The 21806-nt window shown below is 31.3% G+C and overlaps 2 protein-coding genes across 3 annotated transcripts; both read right to left on the bottom strand.

Moving 5' to 3' along the window:
• Positions 1-1224: 1224 nt before the first annotated feature.
• On the bottom strand, positions 1225-6661 carry LOC129896299 (probable arabinosyltransferase ARAD1). 2 transcript variants are annotated; one of them, XR_008767941.1, is made up of 4 exons: positions 6326-6661; positions 4832-5990; positions 3033-3644; positions 1225-1821 (listed from the first exon to the last, which is right to left on the bottom strand). XR_008767941.1 is itself a non-coding variant. In XM_055972158.1 (3 exons), exons 2-3 carry the CDS (start codon positions 5795-5797, stop codon positions 3117-3119), a joined length of 1494 nt encoding a protein of 497 aa, XP_055828133.1. In that variant the 5' UTR covers positions 5798-5990; positions 6326-6661; the 3' UTR covers positions 3010-3116. The 2 variants fall into 2 exon arrangements, 1 of the variants encoding a protein (XP_055828133.1); XM_055972158.1 differs by lacking the exon at positions 1225-1821 and having other exon boundaries at positions 3010-3644.
• Positions 6662-7927: 1266 nt separating this feature from the next.
• LOC129896311 (gibberellin-regulated protein 6) lies at positions 7928-9602 on the bottom strand. Its single transcript, XM_055972173.1, has 3 exons — positions 9421-9602; positions 9282-9315; positions 7928-8461 (listed from the first exon to the last, which is right to left on the bottom strand). Exons 1-3 carry the CDS (start codon positions 9517-9519, stop codon positions 8280-8282), a joined length of 315 nt encoding a protein of 104 aa, XP_055828148.1. The 5' UTR covers positions 9520-9602; the 3' UTR covers positions 7928-8279.
• Positions 9603-21806: the final 12204 nt, after the last annotated feature.

Here is a 21806-nt window from a genome sequence, read left to right as displayed (position 1 = left end):
GAATGGTGGTGTCTTAATAGTACAGACATGCAATATATCTTCGTAATTGGTTTAACAAAACCTCAGTTAAGGGCCAATTTCTGAGATATTTTTATTTCCTAATCATGGAAATATTTATATGAAGTGTTCCAGCGAAGTTCTGTCATACTTCTAAATATTTCCTGAAGCTCTTGATCATATTTATTAAATAATTGTCCTGTTTTCTGAAGTTGGAATTTACAATTGGTTTGAAGTAAGCGTCCATGTTCATGAATTGAGAGAACCTTATTATTATGAAGGTTAGCTGGTGCACAAAGCATCCTATATTTTTACACAGGGTCCTGGAAAGGACCGCACTTTAAGGGATGTGGCGTAGACAATCTATTTTGATGGTTATTTTCATGGTTTGAACCCATGACATAGAGACAACTTTATCGTTGCTCCAAGACTCCCCTTCAAAACCTTATTAATATGCGAGGAACAAATTCTTTCGGGGGATTGAGACAACACATAACAAAGGGCAAGATGAAGAAGAACAAATTCTGAATCTGAGAATAAGAAAAAGGAAAAAGGAAAAGTGAAAAAAAAGATGGTCCACATGGGTAATCAAGAAAAATAAAGAAGGAAAGAGTAATATGCTTGACAAGGTCCAAGAATTTTGAATGGAGAGAAATTTGCACAATCTAAATTAAAGATGAGAGCAAAGAAAAGCATAAAGAGAAACTCATTAAGCACAAGGAACCAAGACTGCCATTTTTGTTTTTTAGATTGGAATTCTAGAATCTAAAGTAGAGTTTAGCATAAAGCAAGTCCTTGAATTTATATTTTTCCAAGAGGCTTCTATTCTTCACATTCTCCAATACTCTCTACTTTATCTAGCTTTCTTGCAACTGTTGCAATCTCAGCTTTGGCTGCCTCATTTAATTAGCTTCTTTAATTCAGCCGTTTCTTTCTATATAATTAAAATCCTTAATAGTGGAAATTCTAAACCCTCTTTAATTATCATATTTAATTATCTAGCTGAATGAGGGAAGTTGTATTTAAGTGAATAAAGTTCAGTGATTATACTTGAAATTAATCATTTTTTCTTGTAACAGGTGATCAAAACTGTTGTAAAACAAAGCCAATATCAATTCCCTGATGTTAAAATGGTTTAGAGGTTCAAGATAAGGTGATTATCATTAGATGACTTGGCAGCTGAGTTGGCATAATATTCAATAAGAAAGATCTGGTCATTGCATTGTTTGGTCCAAAAGGGAAAAGCATGAAAGGGATGTAGGGAACAAATGTATAGATTCTTGGCCTAAAGAATGGTGTTCCAACTTCACTTTTATTCAAACCTGTCAGTTTCTTCTACAACAGCCTTATATTGCTTGCAGCATTTGGCAGGCTTATGATTGAAGTGAATCTTAAACTTCTATAGATGTTTTGTCTTGGGACCCTCCCCTGCTTTACTGTTAACTTTATTCTTGCAAATCCCATAAAAGATGAAACACAAGTTTATATGTACAGGCACTTGGTGTTGGATATGCAGAGTGTAGCCTCAGACAAGTCTCTCATTTTCTCATCATAATCTTGGCCAAGTAAACACTTTTTTTTTCCTTCTGTTGGACCAAAGTGCAGAAAAATGTTGTGTCCTTCCTGTAAGGTGATGGTCTTAATTCTTTGTATCGGGTTCTTGTCAATTCAACCAGAGAAAGTTTCTGCTCTCAGAAGTATTGATCTTGCTCTAAGATGGGGAGAAGCCAACTTATTTCATCTGAGAAGTTCTCGGATTCTAAAGGCTGCTGTCGTGCAGGACATGCATACAGAGCTCAATATAGCACCTGCACCTTCGATGACCTTTGATCCAAATCAATCAAACAAAAGAAGAGTGAAAAGAGGATCAGATCCAATCCATAATAAATGTTGACAGTGTGTCCAAAGCAAGTGTGCATGGATGAACGTTTCAAGATTCATGAAGATGGAAAAAAAACAGTTGCTTTCTTTTGCACTTTTCTAAGTGAAACTTGAGGATGGTGGGGAAATTCTAGGTCCTCAGACGCTCTTTTTAGGTTCGCGACACTGATCACTAGCATTTGTTTGAGTAGCAGTCTTTACTGAAAGCAGCAACTTCATGTGTTATGTAAAGCTAGAACCACAGAAAGACATCAGGATTTTAATGCTCATTGTCATACACAACAGATTGTTTTAATATTTTCTGACCATATAGATAGCATGTTATCTTTGAACACCAGTACTTCATGCATGTACGATGAAATGGAATTTTCTCTCTGTTGACTGCAATCTTCTGCCTCAAGACTTCCTCTTTTTAGTTTTCTTTTACTATACATGTTAGGGTTAGACAGTGTATCATGTTTTGTCATTTGTGTTGTACAATTAACAATTCCACGTATGTCTGGGGGAAATCCTGGTGGTTAAAAAGGAGAGTGGTACATGTTGAGTTTTAAAGGTGTGAATAGAAAATAAAAGGTTGTGACCTAAGGGTTGTGATCATTCCGAAAGGTTGTGACCGTTTCAAAAGATTGTGACTTTTTCAAAAAAAGTTGTGACTTTTTTGAAGAGTTGCGATTTTTCTGAAAGGTTGTGACTTTTGTAAAGGGTTGTGACTTTTTCGATAAGCCACAATAAGCACCTATTCACACTACCATTTGTTGTCTATTAATAGAGGATTTTCCTTTCATTTTTAAACATCGAATTTCTCATTCTTCTACATATATATTTTCTTACAAACAATGTTGAGTCTTTGTGTGAATTTGTTGCTGGCTTTTGAGTTCGCTGAAATTATTGAAATTTAAGATAATGCTAGTTGTTTAATAGTTTATTTTTTTATCTTGAAAAGAAATAATCCACAACCTCAGGTACAGTGAGGGGATTAAATTCCTCAAGGGCACACAATGAATTCTGTGGACTTGGATACTGTTTTTTATTTTCATCTTTATTATTTCTGATTTGCTAACTTTGATACAGGAATAACTCTGTGCTTGCAATCATAAATGAAAAGAATTTACAAATTGTTTTGAAAATTGGTTACTGCAAAAACATATTCATACCGTAAAGTAGAGAATCCAGCTCAACCTGGTTTCTGATCTCCTAGAAGGACTACAGGATGATTGTTTGAAATTTCACATAAGTAATCACAAATTCTGCTCTTTGAGGAAAAGCTGTGACCTGTGGTATCTGTTGTTACGGTGATCCTTCAGGTGTATATATGATACCTTTCTTGAAACTGCCTGCCAAATCATATCAACTGCATCATTAGTTTGAGATGGATATTGATATTCAAAATGTTTGCTGAGCACCTTTATCCTTTCCCACATTTTGGTCCACTGATCTTCTTTCATTCCTCTAAGAAAGTTCAGAAGGTACCCCTTCTTTACAGCATCAGATGAATGGACAAACACACAAAACTCTGAGTAATCAAGAATATCTTCGAATGGAAGCTCAATTTCATCGCTAATTATTACCGGAACACAGTGCCTAGCAATGGCATCAAAGAGACGATTTGAAGATGGAGTGTCTCCAGCAATATTCAGGCAGAATTTGGACGAGGACATTCCTTTTCCAGCATCCCTGACACCATTCGCTTGGATACTTCCAAATGTGAAGTGTACATCTTTTTCATCTTTGAGAAGGTAGTATAATTCTTGACGTATCTCTCCACCCTGGTATTAAATGAGCAACAAAAGAGATCTATCACTTCAATATTCTCTTTTCGAGCTTCAAATGACATAAACAGGGAATTTTCAGTTTTTTACTTAACAATTCACAATCAACATAAGGGGCCATTAAATCATCCTAACCATAGTACTCTTCGTTAGCTTCAGTTTTCCATTTCTTTTTCGTCCATAGTAACAATACCAACTGCACTTAATCTGGGATTCCTCTATTACATTTCTGTGGGATCTATTATGTCCTTGTGATACCTAAATGTTAAGAACTTATGAATGCTGGATAGGGTTCAGAACTCTACTAGATATATCATACTTGAAGAAAAAGATGGAGGGACTTAAAGAAATAGTTTCACCTGTCTCGGAATAAGCATGTATAATAGTGCATGCTATAGGTTAACAAACTTGCTCAGCATACAAAGGAAAAACCCAAATCAATTAACTAGCATGGGGAACAAGCACATGATATTGGATCTAGTCGACCCATAAGGGAAGCTAATTGGCTTATTAACCCATTAGTTAATCCTCCACAGTAACCCTCAAACGATTGCCTATAAATATACTATTACATGTGTTGGAAAAATACGGCTAGGATTCGTATATTCTCTAGTTTTTCTAAAGAGGGTAAATAGGCTGTGGAAACCAAGGGATTCTTCCATTTTGTGATAATTCTTACTGACAGGTACTTCATATTAGTTAAAAGGAATTTGCTTCCGCAAGGAGTAACACATAAGTCTCCTAAACTGGTTTTCACAGTGATTCCTTCCAAGTATAAAACAGCCAAAAATATACACTTTACATTGTCTGAAAAGGAAAAGCTGCGGTTATGTAACAACTATCTACCATTCTTTCACACTGATATTTGTGAGCAAACATAGGTTGAAACTACTTTCGATAACAAACAATAACTACACCTCAATTCCAAGATAGTAGAATTCAGTTATATGAATACTCACTTCTTCGATTTGGACCCATTTCATTACAAAGACATGAGAAAACTTCATCTAGCTCTCATGTTCAACTTTCCCTGCAACAAATACTAAATACCTGGGGCCTCACAAACTAATGCAAGCTACCTTATAGTTAAATTAAAGCATAACTTTAATGTCATGGGAAATAGCAATATCATTAACAAGTTAGTTAACTCATCAATTGCAGGTAAAAGCAGTTGTGAAACTTACATCTTTTCTATAAATTGCCCCTTGGAAGTAAACTAATGTATCTCGTTGTCTGAATGAGGGCGAGCTGCCAGCACCTATTGTCTGGACCATATGTTTGTAAGGAGCAATCACATCCTTTTCAATGTTTGCTATTTCGGCTCCATACCTTCCAAAATCTGCAAGTACAAACATGGCCGAACCAAGCTTCTTTCTTGCATCCAACATACTATTAGGGTGGTGAGCTACGATCAGATGATCATTTCCGCCCTTTAGCTCCCACTCGTCTCTGCCTTTTAAGAATTCTACCAGTTTATCTTGCAGTATTCTATTGAGACTGAATTTTTTCTTCCCTTGAACCTTAGAATGCCTATTGTAACTCAACGATGAAAAGAAGGGCACAAAGATTACATCTGCTTCACTTGAATTCGGTACTCTGACAGCAGTGCACGGTCTATTAATATTTGGGGTGTTTGAGGATAGAAGGTCAAGAGTAAGCCAATATTCAATGCTGTGCTGTAAATTTAAGCCCCCAGGGTACGAGGGTATTTGGCTCGGGTTACTAACACTAGGCCATGTTTCATCCTTATTTCCTTTCCCACCTAATAGCCCAAAGTGAAATTCAGGGGGTAAGTCATACATATACACTCTAAGAAGAGCTTGTTCTGGGCCACAAGATTTCCCAATTCCTAATCCACCGGAATCGTTGCTGAAACTGGAAGTTTCACAAGCTAACTCTTGGGGTTTCAGTATTTGTTCATGCGAAGTTTCAGAAGGCAAGATAACAGCTTTAGATTCCCCACTATTTGAGGTCAAGTAAACTGAAGTATCATTAACAAGAACTAAACTAAAAACTGATTGGGGCATAAAAGAATTGTCAGCAAATTGAAAAAGGGACAGTAAAGAAACTATCAAAAGGAAAACAGAAATGACTATTAGACAGAAGAGAAATCTTGAAGGTAACATGCTTTTATCAGGAATCAAACACATTGTGGACAATAATTTATCCACAAAACCAGAATAATCCCTTTTCAACAACTTTCAGATACTTCCAAGGTAGTGCATAAGTTGGTAAAACGGCGAATTTCAGCCCCAAATTTAGCTATTCAAACCATAAAACTTTGATTCTTTTACCGCAAATTCCTGCTCTTACACTGCAGAGGAAACTAATACTCCTATTTACCTGCAAATATCAAAGATAAAATAGAACAAAAGCAACTGAAATTCCAAACGAAAAAGGCACATAAAAAGATAACTATGTCAGCTGAAGAAAAAGAATCCAATCTTTCTCATTTGGGTCATCAAGAACACAAAGGCAAAAATAAAAAATAGACTGGAGTATTCAAAATCAAATCTTTTTCATATTTGGGTCATCAAGAACACGAGGCAAAAAGAAAAATAAGAATTCAAAATCCAATCTTTTTCATTTTTGGGTCATCAAGATTAATCAATATTCAAGAAAGGGTGGGGAAAAAAAACAAAGAACAAGGCTGCTAAAAGTAGAAAGTGAGTGTGTACCTGCTAAAGCTCGGAATTCGTACTTAGACATGTTGATCCTGATGAAACCTAATTCCATAATAATAGTAAAACAGTTACTGGACTTGACTATATTTTAGTATAGAAGTATTTCCTAAGTTTCCTTTAATTCCAGTTAATTTAATATTTCCCCTTTAGTCAATGCTCAGATATGCATCCTCTAGAAATCTGCAAATCACTAAACTTAGCTGGTGGAGAAGTGAGTCGGTGGAGGCTTATGCAGTCAATTTGCTTTTCTACGGTCCAATGAAATGATTCATTAGAAGAAATAAGTTGTTTGCTGTAAACCCATAACTTAACACAACATTTGAGAAACCGTTTCTTAATCTTTCTTGTATTTCCAAAATAATAATAAAAAAATCCTCGGAATAATGAAGCGGTAATACGGACATAATGTACATTTACGAATATATTTGATAATCTCTTAAATTTTTCAATTAAATATTTTTTATATAACTACATATATTATTTTGAGTCAACATATATCTGAGAGATTTTATGACTTATCAAGGTAAACTATGAGTAGATGGGGGTAAACAAATTGTTGATTTATGTAGTATTAACCTAATTTGATGGACAAAATAATGGTAGGTTCACCTAGAGTCACCAAAACGAGACAAACGAAGAAGAATATTGCTGTATCAGAGAAGACTCATTATATTAGCTCATGCAATTACTGCCACTGTCACTAGTTTATCATTTGGCGCCATCTAGAAAAATCTTTATAAATATCAACTCCATCTGATTTTAAATATTAATCCTATAGTGAATTAATATTTTTTTTCTTTGAAAGTAAATTATTTATTCTACCTTTTTTCCTTCAAATTCACTCATGTTTTTTTTAATTAATTAAGTATTAATTAAATAAGATGTTTAATGAAAAATAAATGATACGGTAAATGATGTGGACTGAACACATCACTATATTTTTTTCCAGAGCTTAATAAGAAAAGGAAAGAAAATACCTGCTCTGAAACTTGAAATTAGTAGTGATTTTGGCAAGTGTCGGCTGTCTCTGTTAGTACTTTTATTTTATGTTCAGTGTTTTTAAAAAAAAATATATTTTTTAATTTTCAATCTTTAAAACAACATGATCATGGTCTCACTTGGTTTCGGACAGACCACTGAGTAATTGAAATTGAGCTCTATAAGTAATCACACCGTTTCAATTTGTTTAACTTTATTTTACTTTTTGATTGGTTTAAAAAAATAATTCTTTTCTTTTTTTAACAAATATATTTGACATACTTTTAATTTAAAAACACAAAATTAAAAAATCTTCTATTCTTATGTTAAATAAATTGAAACGAAACGAATACTTATTTTCCACTACAATTATCAAAATACTTTTCTTTTTTTTTTGAAATTTCATATCGAAGTCAAAATTAATCACATAAAATATCTAGAGGCAGGGAGTATCAATTATGAATTTATGGGCAATCAGTTTTCACCCCCAAATTTACCCGCAAGTGGCCCCAACAAATGACCACCTACTAATGTTAAGACCACTTAAAGAGGGAAACTTATAAATACCCAGTATTAATATAGCTCAAATATACACCAATTAATTCGAGATCTTGAATATTTTCTGCAGTTACACATTCTATTGAGTAAAACATAACAATAGACCAAAAGAATCTGGACAAGATTGTTACATTAGAAAAGAGAAACATAACAATAGACCAACAGAAGAATTGGTCAAGCAGCTCTCATATCGGGCAATACAAAAGTATTCTAGCCCAAAGGAGCAATACATACATAGAGTAAAAGATAACACTTTTTAACACAAATAAAAAAAGGTCATACAACTAATGACCTCTTAATTCAGACAAAATAATAGTAGTAGTAATAATAATAATATGATCAAGAAGACCAACAAACAACAATATCAGTTAAACTTGGGGTGACAAACTAGAGTAACAATGTGGTTAAAAAATTAAGGGCACTTTGGTCCTCCTTCTTTGGTCTTCCAGTTGTTGTAGCAGGGGCAAACACCTTTGTTTCCATAGAAACCAGGAGGAACACATAGGCATGTCTTACAGCATTTCTGGCAAAAGAACATGCATGGCTTGTGGTACTGTGTCTTGCTACATCTTCTTGTACATTGTGGCAGGCATTCTGTTGTTCAACAATATTTAATTAGTAATTTCTTTTTAGTATTACAGTCAATTAGTTTTTTATTTAATTTTATCAAAAAATCAAATAGTGTTATATAAATTAAAACGAAGAAAATATAACTTATTAAATTAGGGTCATAGTGTAAAAATTGACCGGTCAAATAAGGTCAGAGGAAAGGGACAGGTGGTTCTCGAAATTGGTTAAATTAGACAAATTTGTAAGGAAACTGAGCTAGTTTCTGGAATTCGAGGCTATTGTGGCGCTTAACTTTAGCAGTTAGGGTAGGGTAGGTTGCAGCTATAACATTACTCCGAATTATCATAACTTCTTATTTAAGTGATTTAGTTTGATTAAATACAGTTTTTGTCAGAGTGATCAAAAATAAGTGACTTAAATTAGGACACAGGGTAATGGGAATAAACAATAACTCCCTTTTAAATAGTTATGCTTGCTAAAAATAATTATCTCAAAATAATTATCATTTTAAAAAATTAAGATATAATTAATTATTTATTTCCATTTTTATCGCTACTGAATAAATGTGAAAAGAGATTAATATGATGAATATTTAAGTGTAAAATGCTGGAACATTCCCTCAACCGGAGGCTATTAATCACTTAATAACTGTAGTTAAGCATCTGGTTAACAATACTTAGGAGTTGCCGAATTTTTTATTCTGAGAACGAATTGTAAATATTCCAGCCAGACAAAGATTCCTGACACTATTTTCATCTCAATATTTTAATGATCTTAGACTAAAATTGAGTTCTTTATTTGTAGTTAAATGTAATGAAATCAGAGAAAAAAAGAAGAAGCTTACGTGTTGGCTTCAAGCTCCCTGGACCATACCTTGCCTGGATTCATAAGCAAAATTGTTAGAATAAAAGAAACAAAGTCACAGGAGAAAAATGTGAACAAATAATTGGAAAAAAAAAGAAGAAGAAGAAGAAGAAACTTACACGATCAAGGTGGTACTGGGCATCTGCAGCCAGAACAGTGGTTGCAACCATGGAAATGGCAATAAGGGCCAAAAGGAAAAAAGAAACAAGCTTTGCCATTGCTGATTTTGCTCAACAGAAAGCAAAAGAAAAAAGAGTATTTTTTTTTGTGAGTGAAGTGTTTGTGTAAGAGGAGAGTGAGTGATGCAAAGTGCTGAGGAGTTTTGGACTATAAATAGACCCCTTTTGGGGTTGATGGTATCAATTTATTATTTTAGTAAAAGATACTCAATAAAGATTTGATCTGAATTTGGAGTACTTTTCCTATTATGCTACTCAATGGGGACATTTCTCACTTTTTGTCAATGTGTTCTCATTTTGTTCGGGATCTAAATTTTCAAATATTCTTGCCAAGTTAATTTTTGATGAAATTTTTATTACATGTTTGGTTATAATTTTTTTAATAATATTTGACAGTTTTAAAAGATATTATTTTATATCCATAAAATTAAAATTATTAAAAATACTCATAAGTTTTTATTATCATTTTATAATAAATATGTTCCGTTAAAAAAAACTTATAACATAATTTATAACAATCAACAACAAAACAATAACAATATGTGCCAGAATAATACATTAATTGCATTAAAAATAAATTATCAAAAAGGAATAGTCTGGTTATTTATTAATAGATAAAAATATTATTTAATTGTGTTGTTTGACCACGTTAATAAGTAAATTGGTAGATATTGATTGAAATTAATAAATGATGAGTATTTTTATAAAATATAAAAGTTAGGAATAATTTTTAAATTTTTAAAATTTTCCGTTCTCAAGTTCTATTTTTTTTATAACTTGAGAATTTGTAATATTTGTCAAATATATTTGTTAAGTAATAATAAATTATATGATCAATCATTGATTTTTAAATTTTTTTAAGCTTTCCCAAAAACTATTCGGGAACAAAGCACTTTTAACTCGTTAAGCATTGAGCTTCTTTCCCCACTTGTGGGTCAATAACTGTCCACTCCCCTTGCAATTTGTAAGATTGTATTCCTCCAACAAGTTTCGTCTATTACACGAAAAAGTGACCCCAATAATATAAATATATAATTTTTTTTATAATAATAGTGTCTAGATCAATTTAAGCACATTTCGACTATTTTATCAACGACTTATTAACTCTTTTTAGAATTCATTTAGATTGACTTATAAGTTATTTTTAGCTTTTTGAGTGTTTGACTAGTCAATTTAAAGTCATTTTATACTTAAAATAAACCTACAAAATAATTTGTTATGTTTGCCTTAGCTTTTTTAAAACAGCTTATAAACTGTTTAAAATAAGTTAAGTCAAACAGACCATTAGTATATTTGAGGAATAGTAAATTTGAAAATGCCGGTGCATAAAAATATAGCACTCCAAATGGAATGGTAGTTACAGAAACCAGACAGCAGTCCAAGCACATGCAATAGAATAGAGATATCAAGGAATGGATGAAATTTATTGGCATAAAATATTACAATTGGAAATAAAGAAATAAAACATTTATTCATTTTGACAACAACCGAACAAGTGGTGGATATATCCAGAACAAGTTCAAAATGAAAACATAATAGATCCATCTCATAAATTTCCTACTTATTGACTCTAAAGTGTGGATTCACTCCTAAAACTGAGTCAATCGAGGTAGATGTATCATTTACAATACAGGTTCAATAAAATTCAGTATCTTTGACTTAAATTTTTATCTTAAAAATTAATTTCATATGCACAAATTACAAATTTAGAATTCAATAATTTCAACAAACTAGTTAAAAATCAAAATCTTTAAATTTTAAATCCTGATATTAGTACAATAATATTTGAGGCTTTGCTTTTGGATAGAAAGACAGATGGTCTGAAAAGAAGGGGCCTTATCATGAAGATGATGAATTAAAGAAAGCGTAGATTGGATTTGGGAAAATGAAGATGTGAAATGAAACAAATAAAGAAAAAGAAGGATGATCTAGGTCCATAATTGAATTGAATGGGAAAGTTAAGTTGTAGAGAGGAAAAAAATGAGAGGGGGCATGGCATGTGCAAGCATTTTGGGATCACATGAGCAAAAGATAAAAACAGAGATGACGTGAGGTGAGAAAACATTATTTCCGCACTGTGCGCTGTAATCAATTATTTCTACCTCCACATGCTCATGATGCATCTTTATTTTCCATTCCCATAAATCTGTTTTACTGGTATAAAGCTGAATGAATAGATGTACGTATTCAACTTGATATATAATATATGTAGAATATAAATTATCATGTAGGATGCTTATGTTTACATGTTAAATTTTATATATATTTAAATATCTATTTATGCACACTTAAAATTAAAAAAAATATAAATATTAGATAGAGTAAAATTAAAGAATACGGTATCATGCCTTACATTCCCCTAGCTAGCTGCCCTTTGCATTTTCTTTTAAGAAAGAAAAATACTTTTTATCACATCTTTTATGTCACTAACTGCAAAGTATCATGCTTTTTAACACTAAATTCATTTGCAACAATATGTATATAATACTCCCTCCATTTCAATTTATGCCACATATTTTTCTTTTTAGTTTATTTTTAAAATGACTTATTTTAAAATTTTAGTAATAATTATTATTTTAAAATTTTAGTAATAATTAATCTTACACTTTTCATTTTTTCCGTAATAAGAAACTTTATAACCACGCAGTTGCTATGACAAGTTTCAAAAAAAATTATAACAATGTAAATACTATGACATGTTTTACACTTTAAATTTCAAAAGCCTTTATTTTCTTTTTAAAATTCATAGTGATTCGAATTATATCACATAAATTTAAAACGTATGGAGTGTAATTGTAGATTTAAATGATATATATTGATTGTGTACAGATTAGACCAATGTATCTTGATATATTTCGTATGTCTTATGATTTTTAGATCGGAGAGAGATATTACAAGTTACAACTTGTTTGGAATTGATTTCGGACAGAGAGAATTTCAGCAACTAGTAATAGATCTAATCTTAAAAGTTTCATTAAGTTAATGTGAGGTTGGAAAAAGACAGCCAACCAGCTAGCCTTTGATGCAATTTATACACTAACACCAGACTAAAAAGCTGCAGCTATATAAAGTAATCCTCTGTTTATTTTAAGTAAAACTAATTTTGTATCTATATATCTTACATAATTTTTACTAATGCTTATATTACCCTTAATAAGAGAGTTTTATATTCATCCAAAAATCATGACATTTCAATGCAGTCAAATAAATGTCTTTTTTTAGGAATTAATGAGCATGGTGTAATCTGGTGGTAGTGGTAAAATGATTTGATTCATTTGAAAAGGCAGTAGACTGTGGTCGTACTCACAGTGATATCAAAACAAGAACATGTGCACTTACCAGATGTACAGTTTTATTTACAGCAAATGAACCAACATGGCTTAAATCGCAGACCTCTCCATCTCTGACATTAATGCTTATGCTTTCCTTTCTTTGTTTTTTTATGGTTTTTCCCATTAGTTATTAGAGTCTGATTAATTCAAATTCATGTTGGAAAATTCTCATTTGAGACTAAAGTATTCCTTACTAAAGATGACTTTGATCCATATCCAGATTGATTTCGAAATTAAAACTCTCGTTAGAAAAATACTTATCACTCGATCACGATCTTTATTAATTATGCTTTTCTTTGTACTGAATGCTACACTAGGCGCTGCTTTTACCATTCCATCATGTGCCTTCTTTAATTTTCTGAATTATGGTCCAACGCTTAGTTTTACTACTACTTTTTTTATTATTTTTGTTTTCTTCTTCATAAAATATGTAATAATTTTACGCCCTCTCCCTAATTTATACGATAGTTTTGCATAACTTTGTCAAAAAATATAATATATTTTTATATTTAGTTGTAGTAATTTTAATTTTAAATTTCTTGTTTTATCATTTAGGCGGAATGACCAGAGACGCCCTTATACTTGACTCCGTTTGTAAGTTGGACTCTTATACTTACGATTTTGCCAACTGAACCCTTAAACTCACTGAAACACAATATTTTAAACCCCTCTGGCCATTAACTGGACTTACATGGCATTGATATTGCTGAGTTGGAAAAATGTTTGAATGTAGGCGTCTTAAAGCGAGTGAGTATCTTTTTTTATATTAAAAAATATTTAAAAAATTAAAACAAAAAGAGAAAAATCAACCCTTCAGCCCCGACCCCTCACCTGCAATTTTCTTCTTCCTTTAGCCCCCCTTCCCACCCCACCCCACCCCACCACCCCTCCTCCTTCTTCTTATTCATGCCCGCCCCGCACCCCTCACCCCAGCCAACCAAATCTCTTATCTCAAAATTCCATTTTAGTTTCTTTAATTTTGAAATTCAAACTCTTTTTCTATGAATCTTCTGAAATTTGGGTTTTCAAATTTTGTTGGTAAAAGAATTAGGTTTAGATAATCTTGAAATTTTGAGAGTAAAAAATAGAAAAGATTTGCAGGAATAGAAGGTGAAAATGAGGGATAAGATTCAAAAATTCACCTTCATCTCTAGTTGTACGTAGTGTTTTTCTCAAATAAAATAAAAATTTTCAACTCAAAAATTTCTTTTGTTGCAAAGTTTCCACAATCCTTCTACCACACTCCCATCAATTTCACGTGTATTTTTCGAATCTTTTATGAGTTATTTGTGAACAGTAATGGTGTTTATTGAAAATTTGAAAAGCTTCATGAAGAAGCTTTAAGAACAATAAATGGGTTTGTGAATTGATGAAATTAATTCAAAATTGTGATGGAAATTTGTTGAGTTTGTATTGGTGAAATTTTAGTGTAAAAAAATTCAAGTATAATAGGAAGAATTAGACCAATTTGACATGAATTTAGTGCTCAATTATGAGCAAATATAAAGAACATGATATTAAAATTTTTCAGAATGTGCAAACTTATTTTGTTAATTTTATTTCTTTTTTTTTTAATATTTAATTTCATTGTGGCATTAAAAATGACATGAAATTCTATAAAATGACATCAAATTCCACATGTAAGCAATTGTGCTACACGCACATACATCAAATGAGAAAGGAGTTTAAAATATTGTGTTTCAGTTAGTTTAAGAATTCAATTGGCAAAATCGCAAGTATAAGGGTCATTTCGCCTATCATTTATAAGATAAATTTATAATCACACTCATATTTATGGCTTGTTTTAATGAAAAATTATCTAACTACACACCTTATATTACTATATTTACTATTATTTCGTATCATTTGTAAAAATCTCAAAAAATCCTCTTTTTTTAATTCTCTTTCCAAGTCACTGATACATCCCATTCTTTCTCCCCAACTATCTTAAATTCACGCCTAATTTGAAGCCCCATATATAGCGGTTTTTTTTTAAATTTCAGTCCATATTTTTCTGAAATTCAAATTTCTAAATAAGGTAATTCAATTTCTTCCTTCACTATAATCTCACTTCAATTCCATCTCCTTCGATTTTCTATTGATTTTAACTGTATGTTTTTATTGATTTTAATCTTTTATTCACTGATACATATGCAATCCGCTGCATCATTTAGTGTTGGTCTCACACAATTAAATCAAAATAAAATAATTTTTGTTTCACTGAGGTAAGAATACTTCTGGTGAAGGGTATAAAAAGATTAGATCCAAATATCGCAATGATCCATTAGTTATGAATACTTTACATGCAAAATCGAAATCTCAAACTGCAAAGTCGAAATCTATAGTTCAGCAATCACCTCAAAAAACACAGGAGAAAGTCCCCCAATCGAGATTATCACCGATTACTCCCAATGGATAGATAAGGGACTATTAAAATCGCATATCAACAAGGATGTATTATATTTATAATTTATATCAATACAAACTGTTTATTATATATTTACTGTCATTTTAATATTAGTTTTCAATCAAGAAATCAAAGGGGAAACACTATAAAGCAAAGTGCTCTCCATTCGGATTTTAAAAAATGGACTTTGTAGTAGCATTTTCTTAAGATAAGAACTGGTTTTACCTCATGTCACAGCCCAACAAATGCTGGAATAATGAGGTAAGTGATAACATTTATGATTTTTATAATTATTTCTTGATACATTACAAGTCACTGTTTTAGACCGTAGTATCAATGTATTTGATACATAAGTACTATATACCAGACACATCTAATACAAATGTATCTATTGTGTTACCAACCATGTATCATTTTGTATAACTAATATTTTCTTACAATGTGCAGCACATCGATGTAATATTTTACTACCTTCGGAAGAAATTCAAGATGCATATGGTCAATCAATATAGATACACAACAACAAATTGTATCTTCAAAGTTTACATCAAATCTGCACGTACACAATACTATCACATTCCTGATAATATTTCTATCCATGAAGACATGGCATGGGCCATTGTTGTAGCTCATCAAGAGAGGTCCGTGAAGAACATAATCTGAGGTTTCTCAATCACTGTAGGTATACAATGATATTTGATAGATGAGGTATACATTTCGGTAAATTTTGATAGTGATTTTCATTGGATTCTAGCAATAGTTCTGTTGAAAGAGAGGTTGATACGCATGCATGATTTATTCGCTAGAACACGAAGAAGAAATCCTTCTCCAGAGATTCTAAAGATAGTAGTAATACTATCTACATACCTTCAGGACAGTGATTTTTTCGAGGAGAATGAATGAACTGATTGGTCGTCACTTGATTCATATAAGGACAAATTAACGGGCAACATGCTTGAACCATATCACCTTTTTCGGATTGAATATGTTGAAGGCATTGTGCAACAAGAAAGCGACAGTTTGTGATTATTAACAATTATGCATATTTGATTCATTAAAATACAATTTTTATTTTTTGAAAGTGGGTTAATTTTATTTTTGCAATGATTGTGGTGTTTTCGTGGTTGTTTTCGCTAAATATCTTAGTGATGGAATTTCTATTCCATCTACTGAACTAAATGTCGACTACTTTCGTTCAATATACACCTCTCTACTTTGGAATTATGGTTGTCGGAAGGCCAAAAATGCTTATGTTAGTAAAAATGATGATCCAAAAAAATCTAAGAGAGATTTCACCTTTTCTGGTCAAGGAGAATTGGTGGACGTCAAGTAATATTTTTGAAATTGGTAATAGTAAAATGTAGACATTTGTTTTGGCAGCAATAGTAAATATTTTTTTCTTATGTGCTATTTTTAAGTTTTTTTTTGAACAACTACTATGTTAATCTTTTGTTGTACAACTATTTATCAGTTGTTGTTAAATATAATTTTTTGTTGGTTATTTTTTTTACTACTCTCAGTATTGTTATTGATCATGATACATAACATAAACTCTTGTATCAGATACATCTCTCTTATGTATCAATTCTATGTACAAGTCTTCAAGATAACAAACTAAAAATATAGATCTGTGTCACTTTAAATCTGTGTTGCATTGTATCTAATAAGTCTAAATTAATATCAGTTTTGTTTATGATACCTAACCTTTCAATATACCATATACATAACAATTCTTATGTATCATCTCTTGTGGAAGATACATCATTCTGATATATCATTTATAGGTATCAGTTGAAAAGTCGTGTATCAGTATTCAATGTATCAAAGTCAAATATCAGTTGAAAGGTCATGTATCAACATTCAATGTATCAAACTCAAATATCAGTTGGAAGGTCATGTATCAGTATTTAATGTATCTGACACATTCCATAACAAATCTTTAGTGCATTGTATCAAATAAGTCTAAATCAATATCAAATTTGTATCAAATATATAACATCTTTTGTATCAGATACATCTTTTGAATGTATCATTTCCATGTATTAGATTCACAACAATGATGTATCAGTGACATGTATCACCTTAAATAGCTTACTAGATTTATTTATTTTGACAATTAAGAACTTTTACTTCTTGAGTACCAGGTAAATTACAATGAAAATAATTACCAATCAGACATGTATCAATTATCACTACTCAAATAGAATTTTTATCAATATTTTGTTCCTTACAAATTATATTTCTGATACATAGAGTATTTATCTCTAATGGGCATCTACTGAACATAACTGTGTATCAGTTATAACCTCTAAAATGTTACAACTCTCTTTTTTCTAATTTTTTTAAAATAAAAACAACCACCTTATTATAAAAAAAATATCAGATACATAAGTAATTGATCATTCTATCTTTTTTCAAGTCCAAATTGAATGTAACTTGAAAAATCAAAGTATCATTTTTCATTGAGAATGAAATTACAAGTCCTTCTGTTGTGGCCTTCGCCACAACGATCACAACATTTTGTGCTCGTACTTAGCTTCTCACTGAAGTTCTTTTTTCTTCCTTTCTTTGGTCTTTTTGGCATCCTTTTGCATCTTTGTGGCAAGACGACTTTCTCCAAAATTTCTTTCAAAATAAACCAATCTTTCTTATCTGGCATTGGAACCATTGGCAATTTATAAGTATTTGCCAATGCCTCTGGCTTGTAGTAATCAAAGCAGTATGGGTGCATGTTTGTAATGTTCTTGCTCTTTAAAACTGCGATTGCGTGTGAACATGGTATCTCGTCTAGTTGAAACCTTCTATAATTGCATGTTTTTCTTTCAAGTCACACAATGTATCTTCTTCCTGATTTATAAACAGAATATAGACATTTTGATGAAGGAACAACCTGCAAAAAATTACCACACATATGAATACAACACTCTAAAATATAAAAAATTATATATGAATCATATATAATCAGTTAAATAACTGATGCATACCTTCATTCTCGAACACTTCATCGTATTTTCTACTAGAATATCTTTAAATTTTCTAGCCAAAGTCTATTTTGTTTAAGCTGCTATTTTTCTATTTTTGTAGTTCCCAGCACCAAATAACATTGTCGTCTCTTTCAAAAATTCAATTATAGGCAGCTCTCATGCTTCAACAAGACATCCATTGATACATTCTGCGATATTTGAAGTCATCATTCTCCCCTGTTGACAGTTGCATGAATCCTTGACCACTCTTCATACCCCACATTTTTCAAATACTCTTTCACCCGTGATTAATTTTATCCACTTTTATCATTATTTTTTCGAATTCATCTTTTCGATATGCCTTAATCATTGTGTAGAAGAGGTCACTTTGTATAATTTTTCTCTTCCTGTAGTTAGTGCAGACATTTTTTCATATACGTCATATGCATGCACAGAGAGGAACATTGGGAAACACAATACTTACACTTTTCATTATACTATCGTTCCTATCTGATACAACACACATATTATCCCTCTCATCCAATTCATTTTTGAACTGCTGAAAAAATCATGACCAGGATGAATCATTTTTCGTATCAACAACACCATACGCCACTGACAATATGCAACCTAAAAATAATTCTCATCCATAAATTAGTTATTTTAGTATACCAGATACACAACAAATATATTAAATGAGATGATACATTGTTATTCAATACCTAACCATAATAAAAAATAATACCTGCCCCATTAAGTGTGCTAGCCGATACAAATATCCCTTTTTAAAGTCTATCAAATTGAGCACCGTCAACAATAATTACAGGTCTGCAGAACTGAAACCCCCTCATCAATGGCCTTGACACTATGAATATATACATAAACTCATTGCTTGATGTCTTGTGCATCCTTATGTACAAATTTGGATACACAGTATTTTAGCATATGGATGTATACAGGCATCTGCCTATATCCTTCAGCAAGTTTGCCCCTTAACATCACTAAAGCGTGTTCCTTTGCACACCATGCTTGTTGATAGGTAATATCAACCCCATAGGCTGCTTTAATATCCTCTCTTATATCATTAGGGTGTGAATTCTCTTATGATTAATCAATTTAGGTGCAGTGAATGCACTTACAAAAGCTATAGTAGCATAAACTTTGTTTAAAATCCTATCTCTTAAGGGACATGAATGTTCACTATTGAAATAACTCACTTTGAATATATCAGAGTTTTTCCTACACGATATTTTTATTTTCCAACAACAGTCGTCTGAATAACATATTAACACATAACTACATAATTTTAGGAAAAAGTTATTACCATATACCAGATACATAAAGTTTCTTATGTATCATGACTAAATATAATTTTGAAAAGTACATATTGACTGCAAAATGTTTTTCAGTTGTTCCAGATACATAATAATTCTTATATATCATGACTAAAAAATAAAGTACTGATTTTTTGAAATGTATAGAATATTAGGAAAACTTATTAAACTATATTAGATACGTAAGATTATGATGTATCATGAATATAAAACTCAAAAAAAATGAGTGAACATGATACAACTTGAAATGTACCTAGTGTTTTCCAACCATTGAGATACAATGTTTAGTAATGTATCAATATTCAGATTTTCACTCATTTTCTATATAAGAAAATTATAACTATATGTATTTGTATCAGTGTTATATCATAAGTCTAAATACATATCAAATTTGTTAATGATCCATATAACCTTTCAATGTATCACTTACATTTTAGAATTCATCAATTACCGTATAGATAGCAAAATAACTTCAAATGCGCGCATACCTTTTACTGTCAGACCTTTTAACTTTAAAATTGAATCCATTATCAATTTTGTATTTGGTCGTTACAACAACTAATGTTGCTTTGTCCTTATAGAATTGCTTCTCCTTCACTTCCACACCAATTGTATTAGTTATGTAGTTCGTTACATAAAATTTAGGTATATAACAGGTAGCAGCATTATTCGATTCATCTAAACTAAGAGCTTGTGTATCATTCGTGTTTGCTTCGACACAAACAATTGCACCAGAGGTCATATCGAATAATTGTATCTCACAACTCTTTCTAACTAATGTTGTTATGCACAAGGGATACCTTACGAATCCATTTTCTATGTAAAACTTAACACCCATATCATTACGAATAATTATTGGCGATGAGTTACCTTGCACGATGTATCGGATTGCAGATTTAAAGAATGCTATACTCTGCTCGTTTGAATTTTTGAATTTTCAAATTCTATAATCTGTTACACTTTGTTTGGGGGTTAATTCCCATTTTTTACTATGTGATTGCTTGAAAGAAGGAAACTTATTTTGATATAGTTTCCTTTCCATAAAAAGATCAACCGCATTAATTGCTATGTATCAACTCGCTATGTATTAGGCTTAAGAGTTATGTATCCGAAAATGAGCCAAAATCAGAAAATTCGAGTAATTAAAAAAGAGTAAGGATAGGCTGTAATTGAGCTTTTTCGCTATGAGATTTAAGTAAAATATATTATTTTAAATCACAAATTTCAAAAAATCTTTTTTATTCTTCAATTCTATGTCCAATCAAACATCATTACAAATTTGGACAAAGGAAGTGATAAAAAGTAGCCAATTGGACATTTTTCGACCCATAAAAACATGGGTTATGCATAAGTCGGATATCACTTTGCACACATATTTATTAAATTTGTAAACTTTTAATGAAATTTCTAATTTAACCATTGAACCAAATCCAAAAACTGATCCAAGATTTAAGTTTTAATGGTTCAACTCTTAAAAATTTTAACGTTGAATCTGCTATAGTTTTAAAAATTGGAGTTCAGACACCTACTTCTCCTGTCGTTTCAATTTCTTTGTGTTAATTTCTTTTTTAGTCCATCTCTTTTTTTGGTATATTTTATACATCTTTAATTTAGGATTACAAGATTCAAAATTCTATTATTTTTTAAAACTTCATTTCAAGTTAAAATCAGACAAACAAATTGAACTTTGTGACGTAGTATTTGTAATTTTGGTCTCTTTTCCTAAATTAAACGTGTGGTCTAATATTTGTTTCAATTTTAAGTTAGATTCAAAATTCTCTATTATTTTTTAAATCTTTATTTCAAGTTAAAATCAGACAACAAATTGAATTTTTGTGACATATTATTTGTAACTTGGCTCTTTGTAGTATTAGATCAGTGATCTGAAGTTCTAAAGTAGCATTATCTGAAGCTTAAAATTGAAACAAATATTAGATCACACATTTAATTTTGGAAAAGAGACCAACGTCGAAATATGTCCATAATAACGTGCAAATTCTTTCTAATTCGACAGCACTCGATAGCAAACTTTTATTGGGCCAAGCCCATAATTAGATGGGTGTAGATCAATGAGTAAACCTATGGCAAGAGAAAGCCCACTTTCCTGATGAAGAGACCAGGCCCGATAGCAATTACATTACGATGACTTTTGAGATCTTTAGCCCATAAAACTAAAATCATTGGGCTCAAGCCTATGTAGAGCAAGGATGGCAAAACAAAGGGAAAACTAAGTTCATGTCCCACATAAAAGTAAAATAATTACAGACCAATACTCCTTTACAATTCATAC

Source organism: Solanum dulcamara, chromosome 7 (genome assembly GCF_947179165.1).
Source record: "Solanum dulcamara chromosome 7, daSolDulc1.2, whole genome shotgun sequence".
Taxonomy (NCBI): domain Eukaryota; kingdom Viridiplantae; phylum Streptophyta; class Magnoliopsida; order Solanales; family Solanaceae; genus Solanum; species Solanum dulcamara.
The sequence above is the reverse complement of the archived record's forward strand: the minus strand, read 5'-3'. Positions and strand labels throughout refer to the sequence as shown.

Bases quoted from the DNA above. Each gene is read 5' to 3' on its own strand.
- LOC129896311 (XM_055972173.1), bottom strand. From the start codon at position 9,519: ATGGCAAAGCTTGTTTCTTTTTTCCTTTTGGCCCTTATTGCCATTTCC. The intron at 9,316-9,420 runs GTAAGTTTCTTC...TTATGAATCCAG, and splicing joins CCCAGTACCACCTTGATCGT to GCAAGGTATGGTCCAGGGAG. The intron at 8,462-9,281 runs GTAAGCTTCTTC...GTTGAACAACAG, and splicing joins AGGGAGCTTGAAGCCAACAC to AATGCCTGCCACAATGTACA.
- LOC129896299 (XM_055972158.1), bottom strand. From the start codon at position 5,797: ATGTGTTTGATTCCTGATAAAAGCATGTTACCTTCAAGATTTCTCTTC. The intron at 3,645-4,831 runs GTAAGTTTCACA...ATTTAATACCAG, and splicing joins GGGCAATTTATAGAAAAGAT to GGTGGAGAGATACGTCAAGA.